At 38.9% G+C, this 22,946-nt stretch overlaps 1 protein-coding gene across 3 annotated transcripts in view; it reads left to right on the plus strand.

Annotated features, from left to right (window-relative positions):
- Positions 1-1,281: 1,281 nt before the first annotated feature.
- Positions 1,282-22,946, plus strand: part of LOC107599765 (SH2 domain-containing adapter protein F-like) — a 107,773-nt gene continuing 86,108 nt past the window's right edge. The window contains exons 1-2 of one of the 3 annotated variants that reach the window (XM_016291454.1): positions 1,282-1,947; positions 19,058-19,190. In XM_016291454.1, the coding sequence (XP_016146940.1) occupies positions 1,528-1,947; positions 19,058-19,190 (553 nt within the window). In that variant the 5' untranslated portion in view covers positions 1,282-1,527. The remainder of the gene's footprint in view (positions 1,948-19,057; positions 19,191-22,946) is intronic. The other 2 variants (XM_016291455.1, XM_016291456.1) reach the window with 2 other exon arrangements.

Consider the following 22,946-nt stretch of genomic DNA (forward strand, 5'->3'; position numbering starts at 1 on the left):
CACTTTTATTTTGGCAAAAATTTCAGATTACACTGTATTTGAAAGCAGGAGTTTTCCTGGAAAATAGTGTAAACTTGAATCTCCCCCCCCTAGTTTTATTTGTTTTTTCAGTACATATTTAGACTGGTTCAAAACCTTCACTCTTGTTCTACTCACTTTGGCATCAAAAGACACTCATTTATTATCTCTCCCTCCTGTTCGGCGTCGTTCCTGATGGAAGTGTCTGCTCTGGACTATAATCTGGTCCACGTTCCTCCGTCCCTCACTGCAGCGGCTCGGAGGATTCATTCTGTTTTATTTTATTTGTCTTGTCTGTGAACTCTCATTAACGTCTTGCTCTGTAGCTAAGATTAGTTTGCCTGTTCGTATGTTGTTTGAGTATTAAACCGGCGTTTAGGGAAGTGTGTGAAATATTGAAAGTAATCCACTGGCACCGAAACGATGTGAACGTTTCATCTTGATAATGACTGTCTGGCAGAGTGTGAGTCTACAGAGAGGAGACTTTAGCTCCTGTGATGCAGGCCGTCGTACGGATGCTGGAGAAGGTTACTGACCAATGCAAGGTGAGACCAATCTCATGGAAATGATGAATGCGGGAATTCTTCTGCTAGAAAAAGACTTGTCTGCATTTATCTTCTCATGGCTGACGCATGATGATTTTCTTTAGTTCCTCTAAGGTGCTTTGGATAAAGGCACCTGAAAACTGCTGCAAAAGTCAGATCAGTAAGGCCTACGATCAATCAAAACCTGTGTTAATTGAAAGAAAACAAGTTGATAAAGAGATTAAACCCAAGATTTAAAGATAATAAAGCATAATGAGTTGATGTTGCATTATAGGTTCTTAAAACACTCCGGGTCAAAAAGGACCGAATCTACGGTGGCCGAGAGAGCTCAACGCGCTGCAACTTAAGAAAACACATGCAAATTGAAAAAACACCCAGTTGTTAAACACACAGGTTGCTGCAGTGCAAAGGACTTTAGAGGAAAAATACAAAAACTGTACTCTTTACAAGCACATTCTTGTACACAAATCAAATGAATCAAAAACAGAAATGTCATGAATGCACACACTAATAGCGTGCATACGCCGTCAGAAATCAGTGCATGTTTCAATTTTTAAGAAAAGCATTTTTTATTACTTTTTTTTTCTGCCAAAACACCAGCTCCAGCACTATCCTCAGCATCCTGAGCTGCAAAGCTTCCCGATGCGCGAGTTCAGTGCGCGCAATGACAACACGTTTGTGATTGAATCCTTGCTTTCTCATGTGTTTCCAGTGTCAGAGTGCACCGATAGGTGGCAGTGGGTATCTCAGGTAGAAATTCCCAATATATCCCAGCAGCCGCTCAGCTGTCACACACACACACACACGGAGAGAGCGCAGGAGTCTCGCGCAGAGTTTCACCAAACAGAGAGTGCCAGAGTCGGGGAACGGGCACTTCACGCCGCCGGAGCCGGAGACACAGCACTCGGACGGGGACTGGTACGGATACATCTCGTATCGGAGTTGTGAGCAATGCGCTGGCAGCATGGCCAGATGGTTCAAGGAGCACCTGGGTTTCAAAACCACCAAAGCCCCGCCACCGGCGCCTCCTAAACCGGACTACCGACACTTCCACACCGCCGTCTCCAGCCCTCCGGCGTTCCACCTCCAGCAGCAGACGGGCACCGGGTTAATGTCCGCGCAGCCCGACATCCTCACCGCCTACAAACTCCAGAAGGAGCTGGACTTCGAGGATCCGTACACGCCGGGCGGAACCGTGCCCTTCTCCAGCGGACTGAGTTCCGCGGGCTCGCCGGACGTCAAGTACGTGTCTCCGAAGCACCGGCTCATAAAGGTGGAGACGGTCGAGCGCAGCGGCTCGAGCTCGGGCAGCAGTAGCGGGGCGACCGCGGTCAAATCCCCCAGCTCTCCACCCGTCGAGCCCGAGAACGGCAAGCAGGAGAAGGTAAGAGCGAAGCCTGCACACTCACCTCCACAGGTAGGCTCCATACGGCGCAGACCGGGACACGGAGCATCACTCAGTCTACTCAGTGTTATAGAAAATCTGAAAATATATTTAGATTTTTACTAACTTTTCTTCAATGATTTTGAATATTTTTAAAATGTTAATAAATCAGTTCTATAATTATTTTTTGTTCATATTAGTGTTTTTTGTAATTTGTTTTTTTAAATTTAGTATAGACAAGGAAAAAAAATCTAAAATATAAATATAAAAATGTGTTTTTTTTTCAAATATATATTTAAACATTCACTGGTAGTGTCATCACAGTGTGAAAATATTTGACAATAACAGGGTTTACACATTCTGGCATACTTTGTGAGGGTAAAGGCCATGCTTTAGCACAGAAGGTCTGCGTCAGAACCGGTAAGACCAGTTGTTTTATGTGCTCCACAACGGTTACGAGCTGTTACCGACATCCAGAAACACAATCCGTGGGTCTGCGTTTGGGTTTGACTGCTGTTAACATCCATAAACGTCTCTGAGCTGCTTGAGAATCCACATCCGCAGAGGTCTTACATGGCTTTGGCTTATTCTTGATATTTTAGGAATTGTAGAGTGCCCATATGTTATATTGGTTTCCATATATTTTTTGGGGTGGAAATGAAAATGGGTCGTTAGACCTTTATTATCCAGAAGATTGTTGCTCCAGAAGGTGGCTGTGATTTAGATTCGTCAAAGTAGAGTCAAACCATGCAGGATGAAAATATGCAGAGGTCAACAGTAATGGTGACCTTTGACATCCAGTGAAAGTCAGTCATTTGCCCTAAAATCTTATTGACCATTTTTTAACGTTTTGCAATGCTTAGTATTGATACATTTTATGTTGTGATCAGTGAAAATGTTGGTAGGTGGAGTGAAAATCTGAATGCATGCACACGTGCTTGGATGCCGTGTTGAGTTCATTTGTGGTGCGTTTTTTTAGTATTTACGTGAGCGATCACAAATGTATAGCTCGTTCAGAATATTTCCTCCGCGCTTCATACCTGCCACACCTTGTCCTGCGAGGTGCGGCCCGTGCGCTCTCCGTACGCTCTCAGGTTAGAGATATGATGCAAGCGGAGACGGCATGTTTCAAACAGTGCCGTCATATAGTGCACCCGCAGGTGTCCCAACTATCTGGTTATCTTCAGTTAGGGTGCATACTAACTACAGGCTGCTGACTGACACGCTGTTGTCGCTGTCATTCTCGTTCTTGCCGAGCTGATCAACACTTCAGGCCTTCACAGGCATCATGCTCGTGGACTGCCTGTCAAAGCCAGACAACATGCAACTGACTCATCAATCCTGGTAAATACTGCAGCTTCTGCGCTGTCTAATTAAAAGAGTTCAGCTGCAGTCGCTCAGAGTGTTGTTTGTGCTGGTCTGTGCTCTTATCAAATGCTGTTTGTCCCGATTGCTGAATTGCAAGGTTGTTGAAGGAAAAGTTACTGCATAAGATCATATGGGAAAGCACAGGTGTGTGTGTGTGTCAAGGTTTGGCTGGTCAAAATGACTCCATTAGACCTGCTGATAAATGTCGTAACTAACCATCTGCTTCCATTGATGGCCATTCAAAAGTAGCTGTGTGTTCAATGTACAGTGTATGCTACATATATTTTTTCTTCTGATCAGCAGGGCTACATTTATTTGATCAGAAATACAGTAAAAATTGTGAAATATTATTACAATTTCAAACAGCTGTTTTCTATGTGAATATATAGTAAACTGTAGTTCATATCTGTGATCAAAGCTGTATTTTCAGCATCATTCCTCCAGTCTTCAGTGTCACATGATCTTCAGAAATCGGTATAATATGCTGCTCTGCTGCTCAAGAAACTGCTGCGACCCTAAAAATTAAAAGGCAATAGTTCACCCCAAAATTAATTTACTCACCATCAGGCCATCGCTTTTTTCTTCAGTAACAGTGAAGAAGGTTTTTAGCTGAAACTGTGGTCTTTGGTGATTCATAAAATGCAAGTCAATGGCTACCGACACTTTGAGAGTCAAAAAAAGCATAACGCAGGACACCAAATGAATCCCCGTGGGTCCTGATTCTATTTTGAGGTCTTATGAAGCGAAACGCTCAGTCTGTGCAAGAAACTGAACATTGTTTACAGCATTAACACTGTAATCCAGAGCTTCAGATAAAAGGGGAGATCTGATTCTTTTCCTCGAACTGGTTCTTTCGGACAGTTCGTTTCAATGAACTGATTCAAATAACCGACTCACTAGTTCATTTGCATGATTACACAATGACATAACGTATGCGCAATTATATTATTAAAGCAGCCAATAATGATGTAAATCATGGATGTTTTACGTGTCTAAAGCATATAAAGTGAATAAACTAGTCTTCATCAGCTCACCTTTTTACATAAACAATGAGAAACCATAAAAACGTTAATTTGGCCCTTCATTCAAGCTCTCGGTTCATGCATGCGCAGATCAGTGGCTCAGTCCGAGTCGAACTGTTTCCTCAGTTCAGATGATTGTTGCAGGAACTGGAGCACTGAATCAGTTCATTCATCACAGAATCAGATACGCCGGTGTTTCGGCTCATTTTCAGTCGGAGTGACTGTCAGGCGTCTGAAAGTGAGCTTTGATTGAGGAACTTGTAGATCTGTGCTGCTCGAGCCACAAACTGATTCAGACGATTCAACTAGTTCAACAGTTCAAAACAAACTGGTACAAAAGAATGATTCGTTCATGAACCGGGCATCACATCGGACCGTTTGCCTGAGGCTCTGGATTACAGTGTTAATGCTGTAAACAATGTTCAGTTTCTTGCACAGACTGAGCGTTTCGCTTCATAAAACCTCAAAATATCATCAGGAGCCACGTGGATTCATTTGGTGTCCTGCGTTATGCTTTTTTTGACTCTCAAAGTGTCGGTAGCCATTGACTTGCATTTTGTGAATCACCAAAGACCACAGTTTCAGCTAAAAACCTTCTTTACTGTTCTACTGAAGAAAAAAGTCACCTACATCTTGGATGAGTAAATTAAAGTCAAATCTTCATTTTTGGGTGAACTGTCCCTTTAATTAGCTATTAACAGAGTTTATAGATCCGTGCTGTGTTAGAAACACTGAACTGTGAGCAGTAGGATTGTCATATTTTGTGAACGCAGGCATCAAAGATTCGTTATCCGTGTGTGAACCGCTTAGACACGTTATCGTTATGCTCTGTCCATCGCAGTGCTTCTGCTCGCTCATACTGAATGGTGTTTATCGACCGCTGAGGCTGAAACACAAGTATCCTGCTAGTGCTTTGAAAAGGCCAGCTAGTGTCTTAATTACTTGACAAGTGGATGATAATTATGGAAATGCTTTCCTAATGCTCGGAATGCCAATATCTGTGTCAAGCGTTTTGCTCTATCTTGATTTTGAAACAACAGCAGCGTTCAGTCAATTGCTTCAGTTGTTGAGAATCGAGTGCAATATTTAGTCAGATTTAATCTATATAATTGACGTTTCAGATGCATTCAGTTCCTTTTTAAGGGTAGTTTTTGCCATTGCAATGCTCAAAAAAAGATATTTTGGAGAATGTTGGTGACCAGACAGCTGCTGGTAGCCACTGACGGCCATAGTATTTTTTCCCATTTTTCCAACATTTTTTACGTGTTTTCTTTTTCTACTGAAATTGGTGCAGAGAGCCGTGAAATGTTACTGTAGTGACACCGACTACTGAGATTTTGGTATTGTGACAACACAGATTTATTTATTATAATTAAAACATAAATAATGAAATCTTTTTTTGCCAGTATGGTAAGCAGACCGGCTGATTGCATTAGCTTATGATTTCTTTGCTGCTCTTGTGTTTTTGTTGTTGTGATTAGACCTTCTCGGCTGAGAGCGTTTGTAAGATGATCAATTATCGTTTTAAAGTAGCATTAATGAACAACACCCTCCGAGCACACACACACACACTCTCTCTCTCTCTCACACACACACACACACTCTCTCTCTCTCTCTCTCTCTCTCTCTCTCTCTCTCTCTCTCTCTCTCTCTCTCTCTCTCTCTCTCTCTCTCTCTCTCTCTCTCTCTCTCTCTCTCTCTCTCTCTCTCTCTCTCTCTCTCTCTCTCTCTCTCTCTCTCTCTCTCTCTCTCTCTCTCTCTCTCTCTCTCTCTCTCTCTCTCTCTCTCTCTCTCTCTCTCTCTCTCTCTCTCTCTCTCTCTCTCTCTCTCTCTCTCTCTCTCTCTCTCTCTCTCTCTCTCTCTCTCTCTCTCTCTCTCTCTCTCTCTCTCTCTCTCTCTCTCTCTCTCTCTCTCTCTCTCTCTCTCTCTCTCTCTCTCTCTCTCTCTCTCTCTCTCTCTCTCTCTCTCTCTCTCTCTCTCTCTCTCTCTCTCTCTCTCTCTCTCTCTCTCTCTCTCTCTCTCTCTCTCTCTCTCTCTCTCTCTCTCTCTCTCTCTCTCTCTCTCTCTCTCTCTCTCTCTCTCTCTCTCTCTCTCTCTCTCTCTCTCTCTCTCTCTCTCTCTCTCTCTCTCTCTCTCTCTCTCTCTCTCTCTCTCTCTCTCTCTCTCTCTCTCTCTCTCTCTCTCTCTCTCTCTCTCTCTCTCTCTCTCTCTCTCTCTCTCTCTCTCTCTCTCTCTCTCTCTCTCTCTCTCTCTCTCTCTCTCTCTCTCTCTCTCTCTCTCTCTCTCTCTCTCTCTCTCTCTCTCTCTCTCTCTCTCTCTCTCTCTCTCTCTCTCTCTCTCTCTCTCTCTCTCTCTCTCTCTCTCTCTCTCTCTCTCTCTCTCTCTCTCTCTCTCTCTCTCTCTCTCTCTCTCTCTCTCTCTCTCTCTCTCTCTCTCTCTCTCTCTCTCTCTCTCTCTCTCTCTCTCTCTCTCTCTCTCTCTCTCTCTCTCTCTCTCTCTCTCTCTCTCTCTCTCTCTCTCTCTCTCTCTCTCTCTCTCTCTCTCTCTCTCTCTCTCTCTCTCTCTCTCTCTCTCTCTCTCTCTCTCTCTCTCTCTCTCTCTCTCTCTCTCTCTCTCTCTCTCTCTCTCTCTCTCTCTCTCTCTCTCTCTCTCTCTCTCTCTCTCTCTCTCTCTCTCTCTCTCTCTCTCTCTCTCTCTCTCTCTCTCTCTCTCACACACACACACACTCACACTCACACTCACACACACACACACAGAGAAATATGTGTTAAATGAATAGCTGAAGGACTCGTGAAAGTGAATTACTGAAAGATAAACAGAAGATAAAGCCTGCAGTGACCTTGCAGAACGGAGGGGTTCATAGTTGTTTTTCTCTAAACTAGCTTTAGTTTTTATATGTTTACAGTACTGTACTGTATGTAAGCCAGGCCTGTATTCTGAGAGCGTTTGAATGTTTCTCAGAGGTTTTCTAGTTGTGTAAAGTAAACTCTGAGTCTGAATCACTGGAGTATTGATGATAAGACCATCAAGTGAATTCTGACCTGATGCAGAGATGAGATCAAGATTCAGACCCTCTGCACATGGATAAATGGATACATTCTGGCCTAGAATTGTTTTTGAGGTTTAGTTGCCTCTGTCGGTCTGCACTGAACTAATTTCCTCGCTCTCAGAGGGAACTGTGCTCGACTTTCTTCACTCATAATGCTAGTTTAATGATTCCTTATCCACAAACTGTTATACAAAACTGTATTTTAAAGGCATAGTTCACCCTAAAATGAAGATTGTCATCATTTACTCACCCTCAAGTTGTTTCACCCTCGAGTCTGAACACAAAAGAAGATATATTGAAGAATGTTGGGGACCAACTATACTATGAAAGTGTTTTTTTGGGTGAAATATCGCTTTAGAAACAGTTAGATTCATTTGAACCAACTTCATTCATATTGTCAGTGAACCAGCATCAATTTATTCATACGCATCTCATATTCATACGTTAGGACGCACCTGATTTAATTAGTTTTTTTATGATCTTAAAAACTTTCTGTTTGTGCCAAATTCTTAAAATTGGTTTTGTAGGCAAGTATAAATTGTGCTTCCATTGTATTTTGGAAAATAGTATAATAATAAAGAATAAATAGAGTCTGAACTTTTGTATCTTTTTGGATCAATTCCATGTTAAAAAAGCACTTGGTTTAGAGAAATAGAAGATGAAGTGCCTGTAGTGAATGAGTGAATGAGTTGTCTGTTTGAAATGGAAAACTGAAACTGAGGAGCATTGGTTTACATCACTATAACTATACTATACACTATACTATAACCAGCACACAGTGAGGACAGACGAGACCCTTCATTGTGTTGAGTGCGGTTGAGTTGAGTTGAGTTGGATGTGTCACTATGGTAACCGTGTGTTGGGGGGGGTGTATGTATGTTGTTTAGCGTGTGCGTGTGTGCAGATATGTGAGCTGTTGCTTTACCTGAATGGCTGAAGAAGGCTTGACCTCCGTGTTGCAGGCATGCGTGTCTCTATTGAGTCTGCCGTCACTCCCACACGCTTTCATTAGACACCGCACAGAATCATCAGCGTCGAGAGACTTTATACGAAGCTGATCCGTGAGATATGACGGTTTTAAGGCGGCTTTTCGTTGTCAATCCGTCAATGTGATTCTGGCTTTGCAAAGACGCTTCTGAAGGATCTGTGTCCGGTTAAGACGACATCCGACAAGACTGCAAACCTCACATCTTAGACTTCAGCATCTTTTTGGTGTTGGACAGAAGATCCTTCTTCTCTTTTCTGAAATCATCAGTATGTTTACGTCACATTCAGGTGCTTTGTAGCAGGGTTATACTTATTATAGCTACATAACACTGAAACTCAGATTAAACCATTAACAAGAATTTTCATAACTTTATCATTAAAAATGATTTTCAAACAAAATAACGTTACCTGAAAAAAATGTTTTAAAGAAACCTTAAAATATATATATTTATTTATTTAGAATTGAATTTTTTTTAGAAAATGTGTGTTTCTGACATTTTATTAGTTTGCTTTTTAATATAATTAAAACAAATTAATAATTAAACTAAACTAATAACAATTGTGACAAAACAAAATTAATGAAACTTTAAAATTAAATTAAATAAAAAACGGAATAAAATTATATTTTTCTAATAGTATTTAATTTTTCATTTTTAGTACATGACTACATGAAAATGAGATGTTGTATTAGCAACTAGCTGTTCTGATTTATTATTCTATTGAGATTTTATTTTATATGATATTATTTCAGTTAATGTTTACTTTATTTCAAGGAATGGCTTTAGTTTTGGTTTACAGTAATGATCCTGGTTTAGTCCGAGTCTCTCTGGAGTCCGAGGGCTTTTGCTCCAGGATTGAGGAAGTGCTCTCTTCCTGACAGGAAGTGTTTACGGCTCCCTGACAATCCCTTCTGACTGAGCAAGTCCGATCCTGCCCCTTGAAATAGACGGGGAGTGGTTAACACGCCTCTCCAGCATCTCAGCGCCGGTCGCTCGCAGCGAAAGCTTCCTCTGACTCAAAATCGATGCCCTGTAAATGGTGTTTTTTCCCATGATCCTCCTCGGCGCTGGATGTGAGTTGTGTGTGGACTGTGGATGTGGGTCTCCACCCGTCGCCCTGCTCTGGAGTTTCTCTGAGGCCACGCTGTTTCTGCCTGTAATCAAGAGATCTGCTTTCCTGCGTCAAATACAACATCTACTGAGCTGCAGCTGACCTGAGGAACAACTGACTGAATCTCATGAAGAAATATGCATGTTATATTTCACCCCAAATTCAAAAATATGAGAATTTATATTTTGCATGAATTACTTTTTTGTTTTGTATTATGCAATAATGTTAAGTGTACACGTGTATAGAGCACAATATATTTTGAAATAGCTGCATGCATTATAAATATGCACTTTTTTAATATTTCAGTTATTTATTTTTTTACAAGTAATGAATAGTTTTAGTTAACACAAATAGCCCTGGTTTAATCAAACTATTTAAAAACATTTGTTTTACATATCAATTTTTTATGCAATATTTTTAATCCAATTTTATTTTTGTGCATGACATTACTAAAAACTGACAATAATAGAATAAATAAATAATATTATATAATGCAATCTTAATCGTCCTAAAAGTAGGGTCTGTGCTCTTTATGAAAAACATAATTTCTCTCTCTCTCTTTTTTTTTTAAATTTTGGGTTAAAAAAAATAATCCTGACGTTTCTTGAATTTTCACCAGTGCGCACAGATCCACAAATATTCTTTTACAACTGATGCTCAAATAAGTGTGCAGTGCACAATATTTTCTGAAATATCTGCATGCATTATAAAAATGAAAACATAAAGATGTCTTCTCCCTGCATCTGCCTCCATATTTCCCTCCAAAATTCCAACTCAAATCTGTTGGGAACAGAACAAGAGGTGAGGGGAAATTGTGTTTGGTCAAGCGTGTCCTCTAGTGTTTAATCTGGAATATCTGCGCTGTATTAAAAGCGAGTCGCGTCCGGTCGAGTCTCTGGCTGAGCGGATGATGCTTCAGTTCATGACATAAGCAGCAGAGCTGAGGATAGATGCAGCGTGCAGACTAAATGAGAAGAACTTGCTGAATCTCTTCAGCTCCGTCATGCTTTATAATGATGCTGAGAGCAGATCACGGCTGCTTCTGCTTCTTCTGTGCTCCGCTCCAGTCTGAGATCAATGACTCCTGACACTCGATCAATGGCTCCGGTAACAACTTCTGCAAGTGACAAAAAACAAATCACTTTTGCTGGCAAGCTGTGTGAAGTCCAGGGCACTTTTATGAAATGTGTGTGAAGAGAGTTTCAGTGACTGAGAAGAGAACGTTCATTGATAATTCATGCAAATACTTGCTTTTTAAAAACATGTTTATACAAGTTTTTTTTATATATTTATTGTTTATAAAATATTTATATATTTTTTTTGATCTTGAATGTGTACAGTGCTGTATATAAAATAGCATTAATATCCTCTTAATATTCTGTACTCATTTTATACATGGTCATACTATTACATATAATTATTTTAATAATTAGTATGGAAGCAATCGGTCTTAATATATGGATGTGAATGCGAGTGTAATGCATTTCTCATAACTGCTTGTCTCCAAATGCATTCTTAATATTTTATTAATATTACTAACACTTAACTATTAATACTTACACTTACGTATGGTTATCAATGATCACAGTATTTAAAATAATTGTCAATAATTATAGTGAGAGTTCTGCAAATGACCGTCACATTGATGAATAGCTTTGGATAAAAGCATCTGCTAAAAACATGAATGTAGAAGTAAGTAAGTGTTTTTTTGGAAAAAGTCTCTTATGCTCACCAAGACTGCATTTATTACACGTATTCATCAAGGATGCATTAAACTGATCAAAAGTGACAGTAAAGACATTTATGTATAATGTTACAAAAGATTTCTATTTCAGATAAATGCTGCTCTTTTGAACTTTCTGTTCATCTGTGAATCCTGAAAAATAAAATGCATCACAGTTTCCACAAAAATATCGTGGGGTTTTCAACATTGATAATAATCAGAAATGTTTCTCGAGCAGCAGATCAACACATATTCACACAGAAAACAGCTGTTTTACATTGTAATAATATTTCACATTTTTACAGTTTTTACTGTATTTTTGATCAAATAAATGCAGCTTTGGTGGCAGAAGAGACTCTGTCGTGACCTCGGTTGTGATGGACGGATCAGATCAGTCAAAGCCACACGTCAGCATGTATTCCTGTGACGTTCCTTTAGCTCTTGCTGGATGTTTGTCTGAGTGATTCTCTCTCGTCTCGTCTCTCTGTTCACACTGAAGGAGCTCTTGCTGGAGAACCTGGAAATAATGAATGGATGCACACACTTCTGAAGGCTCGTATGCATCCGGCCGATCGATATCCAGTCGGCTTTGCAGTTTTATAGTCTGTAGATTATGCTTCAGATCTTCTGAGGGGTTTGAAATGATCTGTGCTTTATTCAAATGCTTTTTGGCCATCAGATGTTTCCAGTGTGTGAATGCCGCAACTTTGTGTCTTTGTCAGACTTTCTGTGGCGTAGCTTCACAAACTCAAACACGTGACGCTCGCGGTGTTTCAGCGTCTGCGTCTCACTATACGAGACACGAACACATGAACTTCAGCACTTCACACAGAACTACCGTCAAACACACTGAATCTCACAGATCTTCAGCACTAACCCACACAATAAAAGCTCAGTTTAATATGAAGGAATTATGACATATATATATATATATGACCAAATTTACTTCTCAAGGTAGTAGTAATAATATTATTTATAAGGAATATCAAGCAACCAAGATATTTTGTATGCGTGTTTCGATTCATACAGTTCTGCGGCATCTTATTTGACAAAAATAAAAAATGCAATGTTTTGTAAATTGTTCTATTTGATTGCATTTTAAAATATTGATTAAATTGTTAAAAGTTGTATTAATGCATTTCATTAGACATCATTTATAATGATACATTTGTATTAAATCATTAAGCACAGAATGGGAAATGAAAAAAAAAAATCTGGGAAAAATAAAATAGATTTAAATTAAAAGGCAGCTACTCTGTGGAGTTTTCAAAGTGTTTCCTTCCCTATTGATGGTAAATGAACATGCTAAATATCAATACTGTTCGATATGGAAAAATATACAGTACTACACACGCATGACATTTGTAAACAAAATAGTGGCGGCGCAGTCATAGCAGCCTCATTAGTTTTTCTAGCTAGAATTGTGTGCTTTCATTGGCCTTTTCGGTCTGTGATTAACTATGTGAGGAGTAAACACATCTTCTGCTGTTGTATGACAGGTCAGTGTTTGTGTTTGGGAATGCCTCTGGATCTGCTGGAAGCGTCAAACCCGATCTGAACTCTGTTTGTGGACTCCAGTAAAATGTACGACCTTCAAAGGGTGTTCTATCATAATGTTTCCTAAGCTGCATTTCAGTGTGGACGGATTGAGACGGAGACCAGGAGAAATGCAGGCTTCAGTCTCCCTGCGTTCATGTTAATTGCTTTCCAAATTCCTTTCCCTCTAATGGAGATTTTATGATTCGAATCTCTTGTAATGAGTCAAGCAGTTCAGCTCAGTACAGTATTCATATTTCTCAGTACTGGAGCAGAAGTTGTGTGTTCTGCTCGTGCAGATGCTCGGCCTGAAGGCAGCAGTGTGTTTGCAGTCGTTGCAGACGATCATGAGTCTCTGTCAGGTGTCGAGCTGCTGCTTCTCTATTGCTGAAGGGCTCAAGGTTTAATTAGCTGCTTAGTTTAGGCAGTTAGTCCCTGCTGGTAGATGCCATAACTACACTTTCTTTATTGATGGTGATTCAGAAGTAGCTGTGCATTTTTTCTCATTATAATTGTTTTTATAATAATTTTACTGTAGATGTTTTACCCAAAGCATAATATAGATATTTTACTTTATTTATTTTTATTTTTATAAATCTAAGTATATATTTATTTTGTATATTATATGTAAAATATTTTATAATTTTTTATACAATACATTTATAATTTACTTTTAATTAAATTAAATCAGGTTTAATTTATTTTATAATAAATACATTATAAATAAATAAATACCCCTATTTTAATTTAATTTAATTTAATTTAATTTAATTTAATTTAATTTAATTTTAATTTAATTTAATTTAAATTAATTTAATTTAATTTAATTTAATTTAATTTAATTTAATTTAATTTAATTTAATTTAATTTAATTTAATTAATTTTTTATCTTGTGCTTATTTCAAGCATAGAATCTGCTTGAGTCTTGGTTTACATTTGCAACTAACTTTAGTGACATTGCTGGACTAAACAAGCTCAGCCTCCTGATCTTACACCAGGTTTATTCTGTCTGTGGGTTGGTGCAGCTGATCTTAGAGCAGTAATTAGGGCTGTTTTTCTCACCATGTTCCTCAAGGGCATGTGTAGCGTTTGCATGTGTTTTTGACTTTCGTGTCACACCCAGAGCATGCAGCCAGCAGATGGTCATCTCACTCCAGGAGGCTCTGCGCCCCTCACAGAGGCACACGGGCCCGCTTTACTAAGAGCCACTGCGCTTAATTATTCTCTCCTCGTTCAGCACAAACAGCTTGTTAAGTATGCTTGAGTGGAGGACGGATGAAAATCACTCAAACTTTGCATATATGGGAAATGCAGCAACATGCTGTTGCTTCAATATAATTAGCCTTTCCCTTATTAATCCTTTAAATCACTGAGAGTTCAATCTTCTCAAATACGTTTTAGATAATTGGGTGACCAGGGGACCGTGAATAAAATAATGTGCATTTAAAAATGTGAAAAAAATATTTAGCTTTTAAATAAATCAGTTAAATTGCATTATCTTAACTTCTCAGCTATGTTAATTTCACATGCATTATTAAAATATAATACATTTTGTGTAGGCCGAAATATCTTTGTTCATAGTCAAATGTTTGCTGAAGAAATTTAAATGTGGAATAAATCAATTATTAAATAAATTCCATTATGTAACTTCTCAGCTATGTTAATTAATATACATTATGCAAATGTATTTTAATTTTGAAGAAATGAAATTCACTGTGATTAATCTCTTTGTTAGTAGTAAAATGTTTGCTAAGGAAGTTTGAAATGATTTTGAATGCATCACTGATGGTCACAGCTGTTCTGTTTTTTCTCTCTTTATGTTTATTTGACCTGGATGGCTTTATAGTACTGAATCAGCTCAGTTATGAGCGCGAATCTCACTCTTTGAAAGCGTATTAATGCTTTGCATGCCTCCGTGTCAGACTCAGATAATGGTGTTTTGAGCTGTGTGGACTCAGGGAGTTGAAGGCTGACCTTGACGTGTTTCAGAGTGAAAACAGCCCCACTGAAACCACAGCATTAACAACAGTGAAAAAGCTTTTTGACTGGCTTCTCATGTGAGATTGAAAGATGGCTATACATATATCTGCTCCTTCGCGTCCTCTGTTTGATGGTTGTTTGTCCTTGCTTTATGATAAGTCCATATTTCCAGCATGAAATCAGCTAGTAGCATCTGCAAGCGCAGGGCAATATAGAATGTGGTACTTGAGCCAGGTAATATTTGAGAAATACCTTGATGGCGTTATTCACTCAAAAGGACATCTGCCGTCCATCTGTCACATGCTAATCAAGCCAACATATTCAAAATGAAATGCAAGCATGCTACATACTTACAGTACATACATACAGTACTGTGTGTTGTATTCTTCATACTGCCTACTGTTTTTCTATAAATAATATAATAATAAATAGATGTTAAAAATCATGCTTAACTTCTGTTTCATTCGTCACATTGACTTACTACATGGTCAAGTAGAGAGCATTGCATTTTGGGACATTTTGCATTTTAACTGTTCTGTCCAGTGTGTTTTGTTGTATACTTTCAAAATTGTTGTAGGTAATCCATGCATACTGAAAATCAACATGCTGTGCACAGTGTGCACACTACATACTGCAGAAGTGGTAAGAATAGTATGTCCTTTGGTCTGATCCCATAAAGCGCTGATGTGTTCGGCTCTCTCTGACGCTGGTTTCTGGTTTTAACTGCAGTCAAACAGTGTGGTTTGGGTTCACTTTCGTCCCTCTGTAAACACTGGAAAGGATGAGGGGAGTGAACATGGCAGTTTCAGAAAGCAAAGAGCTCTGACTCTGAAATGAATTGTAGAGCTGTTGTTTCTAACATCTATCACTGTGCCATTACAGTTTGTGATTAACGGTGATGTTTTTGCAGGAACTTTATCTGTGGTAGGAAAGTAAACTGGAGTTTATGTTCATGCTGGGTCTCGTCCCCTGTCTCAATCCCACAGCACACAGAGGAATAGCCTGTAATTACATAGAGATGATGATGGCCTCGCTGTTCCTGCTCTGCTACAGCCCCCTCATACCTTAAACTTAGAAAAATGCAGGGTTTCCAGCAAACTTAGATTTAAAATACTAATTTTGGATCTTAGATTATGTAGATGTTTTTCTTTTCCGCGAAGATTGTAGATGTTTTGATGTTAAAATACTTGTTCTTCTCCACGTTTATGTAAAGAAACTGCAACAAGTAAACCATTTCTAAGTTGACTTTTGGAAAAATCATTTTAAACACTGATTCTGTGGAGTTTTGTTTGCTTGACCGGCCTGATTTGAGTGAATGCATCATTGTGTCCACCAGTGGTATAGGGTGGGACTACCTGTCTGTAAAAGGGTTATAAAAGGGTTTGCCAAATGGATAAATGTAATTGTAAATGAATATCTCAAAAGCCTGGAGAAAATCAGCATTGCATAGTGATAAGCCATGCAAAGGCTTAAAAACAAACAGTAGCACTTTAAAATCAATTGTGTACTGGATTGCTAGTGGAGGAAAGCCAAGACTGGTGTAATATGATCCTCATTCTTGTTGTCTGTCAGAAGATTGGCAGCTGCATTCTGGAGAGCTGCAGGAAGGACAGATGGTGCTGAGAGATTACCGTATAAATAGTGTTACAATTGTAAAAGAGAAGAAGAAAAAGCAAGTATATTTTACTGTGGTGAGATACATTAATCAAAATGGAAGTTGATCAATTGGACATTTTATTGGTTGTGTTAAAAGGTCCAGATATAATGCATTCCCTCTTATCGTCATAAAGTAGGTTTCTTACCAACCAAGGCGTAACTTCTTACAGGCAGTAAGTGTGGATGGTCGATGACGTTCACCTGGTGTGAGTGGTTTGACAACTGTGAGTCATTAGCATAGAGTTGATAAAAATAAAAAAGGTTGTGTTTGTGGAAAACTGAGCCCAAAGGACACACATGCAGTGGGAATAAAATAAGACCTAGAACGGAGCCCTGTGGGACTCCACAGTTTAAAATTGCCGGAGAGGAAGACCGATTCATAAAACTGATGGAAAAGGGGGCTTAGTCACTTTAAGCAAAGCAGACCCTGTGCTATGGTAGGTTCTAACTTATCAGAAATATCATCCAGTATACATGAATCAAAAAGTTGTGACTGGAACATTGAGGTTTCCTTTTATGTGTGGCTAAGGTCTATTTGTAGTTCTCCAATTATGGTAATGCTCTTGTCTATCTTTGACCACAAACCATAGAGAACAATTACACATATTCATTTCCAAAACACACACTGACCTTCTACAAAGAATGTAAAATATGTGAGATGAATGGCGTTTGTTTACATTTGTGTGTAGAGTGAATCGATTGTGTGACCCAGCTTCTGCTGCATTTGTTTTGCTCCAAACTATCTCATATGGTGGTAGTTCTGCACCAGAGGAATGCCGAGAGTTGTCCAAATTCAAAGTCCAAACCTCTGCCAGAGACCAGCACAGCAGATGGCACCATCTCACTGAACTCTTTCTCTCTTACTGAGGGCAAAATCACCAGCATGTTTCATTTCAAACCGCAGATCATGTTGCCATTATATTAAATTGAATTATTCATTCATACTTTATTAATAATGAACCACATTGTGAAAGGATATCACAGTTTCCTGAACATGAGTATTAACATTGCAGAATGCATTGTGTGATTGCATGGTTGGTGTCACACATGCATAGATCTTTGTATTGCTGATAGTTCATGCTCCGTTGGATGACTGGTATTCCAGTACAACATTTCCTTGTACAGAGGCTTATTGTTTTGTCACATCCTTCCTTGAAATTGTGTATTTTGAAGCTCTGAGTCGTTGATTACAGCTTTGTGGTGTGAGGAGACCAAATTCCAATTTGACAAACAGTCTAGGGGTAATGAATGTGTCTCAGAGTGTTGGTCATGTGCATCTAATTACCATAATGCGTGTGAAATACCCTTTAGAATAAGGAGAAGAACAGGGCTGCAATTAAACGTGTCTGCCTGCCAAAGCCTGTATTTGTGCAATGTTGTGTGAGCAGAGAGGAACAGTTTATACTTCTTCTGTTGATTCATTTCGTGTGTCTTAGAGTAGACTCAGCCTCAGACGGCACACCCACAAACCACCCATAGTCCCCTCGCTGACTGCCTCATACATATTGCAGATGGATATGAAATGGATTATACCATGATAATAGGCCAACGTGAATGGATTGTGGAAGATAGATGATTATATGTTCACCTGGTGTGAGTGGTTTGACAACTGTGAATCATTAGCATAGAGATGATAAAAAGAAAAGTTGTGTTTAAGGAAAACTGAGCCCAAAGGACACACATGCAGTGAAAATAAAATCAGACCTAGAACAGAGCCTTGTGGGACACCACAGTTTAAAATTGCGAGAGAAGACTACAGATTCACAATACTGCTGGAAAATATTTTGTCCTTCAGATAGTATTTGGTCACCTCAAGCAAAGCAGACCATGTGGCATGGTAGGTTCTAACTTATCCGAAATATCATCCAATAAACATTAATCAAAGTTGTGACTAGAACATTAACAGAATCTCAGAGATTCATTCATTACCTCTTGAGTTAATGAGTAGAACTGTATAATTTGTCTTTGTTTCTCTGTTATATTTGTGAAATAATGCATATTTATTACTTTTAGAAAGGAAATAAATTGTAAATTACAAAAAATATATACTACATTTTTATTTTTAACTGTGTTTTCTTCACAGGCGGTCTTGGACTGAAATGTCCGTGCAATGATTTGAATTTACTCCCTTTTGATCTGTTTTGCCTTTTCAGATAAATCTTAATAATACATACAAATTAATAATAATAAAAAAAAAGTATTACAGTCTAAGTGAGAGGTTCTTGGCCAAAGTAAGATGGAGAATGGACTAGACTTGGTCAATATATAAAAGCTGGGCTAACAAGACTAATCTTTGAGAGTATTTGTGTGTGAATTTATAATTACTGTACGTGTGACTGAAGAGCGAGTTTGGCTACCTTCTGTGCCTTTCACCACAGCCTCCTTCTACAAGCATCCTTTGAGTCCTGTCCCTGCAGAGAGAGGAACAGTGGGGTAGAAATAAATTAATGAAAGTGAGAGAATGAAATGAGTCTCATCTTCTGATTCTCTTCTCACAGGGTAACCCAGACTTGATTGCACTTTTCTGTTCGATTTATAAAAAACCTTTACAAGGATATAGGCCTTGATGTTGATATATTTTTACTGATATACATGCAATTTGATTTTTGGAAGCAGCCAATGACGTAATTAATTTGACAGCCCTAATTTAAATGATGCTTTTTCTCTTTAATTTTGCAGCTCATCATCCTAGAGGACTATGCCGACCCCTTTGACGCAGCGGACCAGGCGGGTGGCACCCAGACGGTCACAGAAAAGCCAACGGAGAACGACGGCTACATGGAGCCCTACGAAGCGCAGAAGATGATGGCTGGTAAGATGACGGTGTTTTCCTCCAGTAATTTAATGCATAATTTTTTGTGTTGTGCAGCTTGATGTTTGTGAACTCTGAAGTGGCTTTTGGGAGAATATAATCAAGCATGATAATGCATCTGGGCCTATTTAAATGTGTGCACTAGGCCCATGGGATCTCGCTCAATTTATGCTTAGTAAGTCACTCTCTTGCTGTTAAACAGCTTCCATTAGATGCGATTGGTTTTTTTCTTAGTACTTGGAAATGTGGTGTCTAATTTCCTCTGCATTTCTGTTTAGTGCTGTAAACTGAAAAACAACAATCAATTAAATGCTGTAGATTGTGATGGCTTCCTTTATGTGTTGCGAAACATCTGCTCGGTGCTTCTGTTTAGTCAAAATTCATGGGTCTGTGGCAGCAATTAGCCCAGCGTGAGCGGAGTGGTGCTCGAGGAAATCATCTTACCTGTCTGAATGAAGACGGTAGCCATATGTGAGCTGCCTAGAGTCCGGTAAATACAGTTCAACCTCCATAAACAATCTGCATATGTCAGGCGCTGTGGTCTCGTGTCCATGTACAAGGGCACAACCGCATGAGCGCATGCACACGGATGCTGTCAGCCATTTGTATACGCTGCAATAGGGTTTGAAGAGGAAGTGGCTGTGTTCCTCTCTCAGCGTGGCTCAAACAATGGAGAGGCGATCTGTCATTGATTCACTGCAGCCTGGTGCTGTTAGCCTAGAAGAGCCAACCAAATTACTCAACAAACAGACCATGTAGATGCAGCATAAACAGTGTTTCTCAAGGTCAGACTGAGACACTGCAGAACTATTAACAGCTTTAGTTTACCATGAATGAAAATTCTGCCGTTTATTCACTCACATGTTGTTGTAAACCCTAAAATGACTACAAAAGTAGTCCGTATACTGTACAACTATGGGTAACACTACAAAAAGGTCTTGTTTGTTAACATTAGTAAATGCATTTGCTAATGTTGACTAATATGAATAAATGCTAGTTTTGTTCACAGTATTGTTAGTTCTGTTAGTGTACGTGTCACTGTCAGTGACCCACATTGGTTTTTAACAATTTACTCTTGGAGCCATATTGAGATTTTAATATCTGTGGAATTGAACCATATATGGCCTTTAAAATAAGGAAACCAAAAGATAAGTTTGTTAAAAACCAAAATCTAAAAGGATACTATGAGATCCTTAATACTTCTTGAGTTACAGCCATGCAAACTTTGAGGGGCAAAAAACAAACAAACTCAAGAGCACTTTTCCTCATTTTTTGACATTTACTGCAACAACGATTGCAAAAGACAAAATATTTTACTAATAGACCTACCAATCTCTGTGTAAAAATAATATTATGTTGCTGCCATCTTTCTAACGTCATTTTTACCCCCCTGTAATTCATCTCCGGGTGAAAATGGTCCAATAGTGGATTACTCTGTAAATATACATCCGTGACATTTAATATTTTGGCTTTCATCACTATTTATGTTTGTAAAAAAAAAATCAAAAATTTGAGATGGGGATATTTTCTGGAATTTGGATAATTTGACACAGAATGACCCATTTGTGCTTTTGCATGTTAATTTGCCAAGTTTGATGACGCACAAGTGCATCAATGTTTGAGAGATGAGCTGTTGGACTGATCGGTGCGAGGAACCTGCAGTGTCTTAGATGGCTGAGCTTCTGTCTCTCTCTCAGTTTGAACGGATGACTTCACAGTTTAATCATCTGCTCAGCGTGACTCCAACACTAGAGTCATTGTGGCTCTGTTTGTTTGACTTTGGGTTGCAAAAGCTAGTTTGTTCTTTTCCAACTGTGTTTGAACAGAGCCGGAAGAGCGGGCGTCTCTTAAATCATCTCAGCGCATAATTTCCCAGGTTGATGTTTCATAACACGTCATCACCTCCGAGCAGGACAGCTGGCCTTTTTTTTTTTTTATAGTTGGACTCCGTTTCTTCTTCCTCTTTTTCATATATTCATCTTTTCATCGGAGCCATCTGTCCTGTCACAGAACACATAGGGAAAATAAATTAATAAATGAATGTATCTTGGATGTGCTTCGTAGCTTTCTAAACAGAAGGGGAGATGAAACTGGCATTTTATTGGCTCGTTACTTTAATGTCTAAATGCTGTCCATATTTATTTATTTTTGAAAATTTTGATTGATTTGTCTTTGTTCGGCACTGGGACTACATGAATTATGCTTACATGAAAAATTCCCATTCCCAATCCCTACAAATCTGTTTGTTTATTTTGTATTTAAACATTATAACAATTTGGGATTTTAACATAATACATGCTGCCTTTTTTATTTATTTATTTATTTTAAGATTAATGTGTGTATATTACATTATAATACTAAAATTTGCGGTTGTTTCATTAATGAAAATATTGTCAAAATGTTAAATTGCAGACTACAAACTTCTGTGGTCCTAAATAGTCTTCATATTCTTTTTTTTTCTTACATTTTGGGGTGAAATATGATTAGGACAGGCTTCAGGAGATTCATCTATAAATGTTTGTCATGGTGAGATATGAATGTGTGTGTGTGTGTGTTCCCTGTGGATTGTTTGGAATGTGTAGGTGTTTCCCCGTCAGTATTTCCAGCACTGCTGTAGTGTCATCACACACACACACACACACACACACACACACACACATACACATACTTGCATCACATTAATGTGTGAGAGTTCTTGCCGTTTCCTTCAATACTGTGTGTGGAATATCTTACTAACTAGAGGAAGTGAGCAATCTCTCTTTGTATTTTTCCCTTTCTTTCTCTTTCTGTCACTCACGCAGACACGCTAAACTAACAGAGACACTTTCACTGAGCTGCTGTATGTGTTTAAACACGTCTGGAGTTTCAGGAAGGCAGTTAGGCTGTCGTGACCTGTCAGCCTGAACTCTGTGTTCGTGTGTGATGATACTGGTACGTCTCTGCGACACGTTTCACCATACGAGAACTTTCCCACAATCCCAAGGTCTCCTGTGCTGCGCAAACGAACACTCTTGGTCATTCTGACGAGATTATACAAATACACACACACACACACACACACTCGATGCATGAGGAGAGTGCGGTTCACTGGCGGCAGAGCAGCCCTTCATGTAGTGTTTGTGTTTGCTGTGGTGGAGTGGAGATGCAGAGAGCAGGTTTGAGGAGATCTCTGAGGCCTGTGATTGGTGTCTCTATCGGTGTGCGTCTCCTCAGTGAACATTCTCACACTGAGCTGCAGATTCCCAGCGTCTGCTGACTCAGGCTTTCCTTCTCACTCCCCCAGTATTTCATCATTTGGGTTTAGTGGAGTGTGTGAGAATGTGTCTTCAGCCCTCCTGGATGTCAGTGTACGTGTATGTGTGCACATATAAAATGTATTTATTTATTTTGGGGAAGAAAAATTGGGAATACATTTGGAAATGCATATATTTAAAGAATGTTGTCCAGCAGAGAATCCAAAGAAAGAAAGAAACATATGAAGACTTCAAATGCAAAAAGTCATTTTTCTTTTAAATTAGCATTTTCATCAGGATCCTATGAAAATAACATTGGACATTTTTTAAAATTAGACATTCAATAACTGACTAATAACATTTTCTTTGCCATTAAAGTGAAATTACTGAACCTAAACTTAGGAGCCTGACAAAAATGCTAATTTAAAAGAAAAAAACAATCTCAGAAAAATCTCAGACAGACTTAGTTTTTTTTTTTGCATCTGAAATATATATATATATATATATATATATATATATATAT

The sequence above is a fragment of the Sinocyclocheilus grahami genome, unplaced genomic scaffold, assembly GCF_001515645.1.
Source record: "Sinocyclocheilus grahami isolate Dianchi unplaced genomic scaffold, SAMN03320097.WGS_v1.1 scaffold271.1, whole genome shotgun sequence".
Taxonomy (NCBI): Eukaryota; Metazoa; Chordata; class Actinopteri; order Cypriniformes; family Cyprinidae; genus Sinocyclocheilus; species Sinocyclocheilus grahami.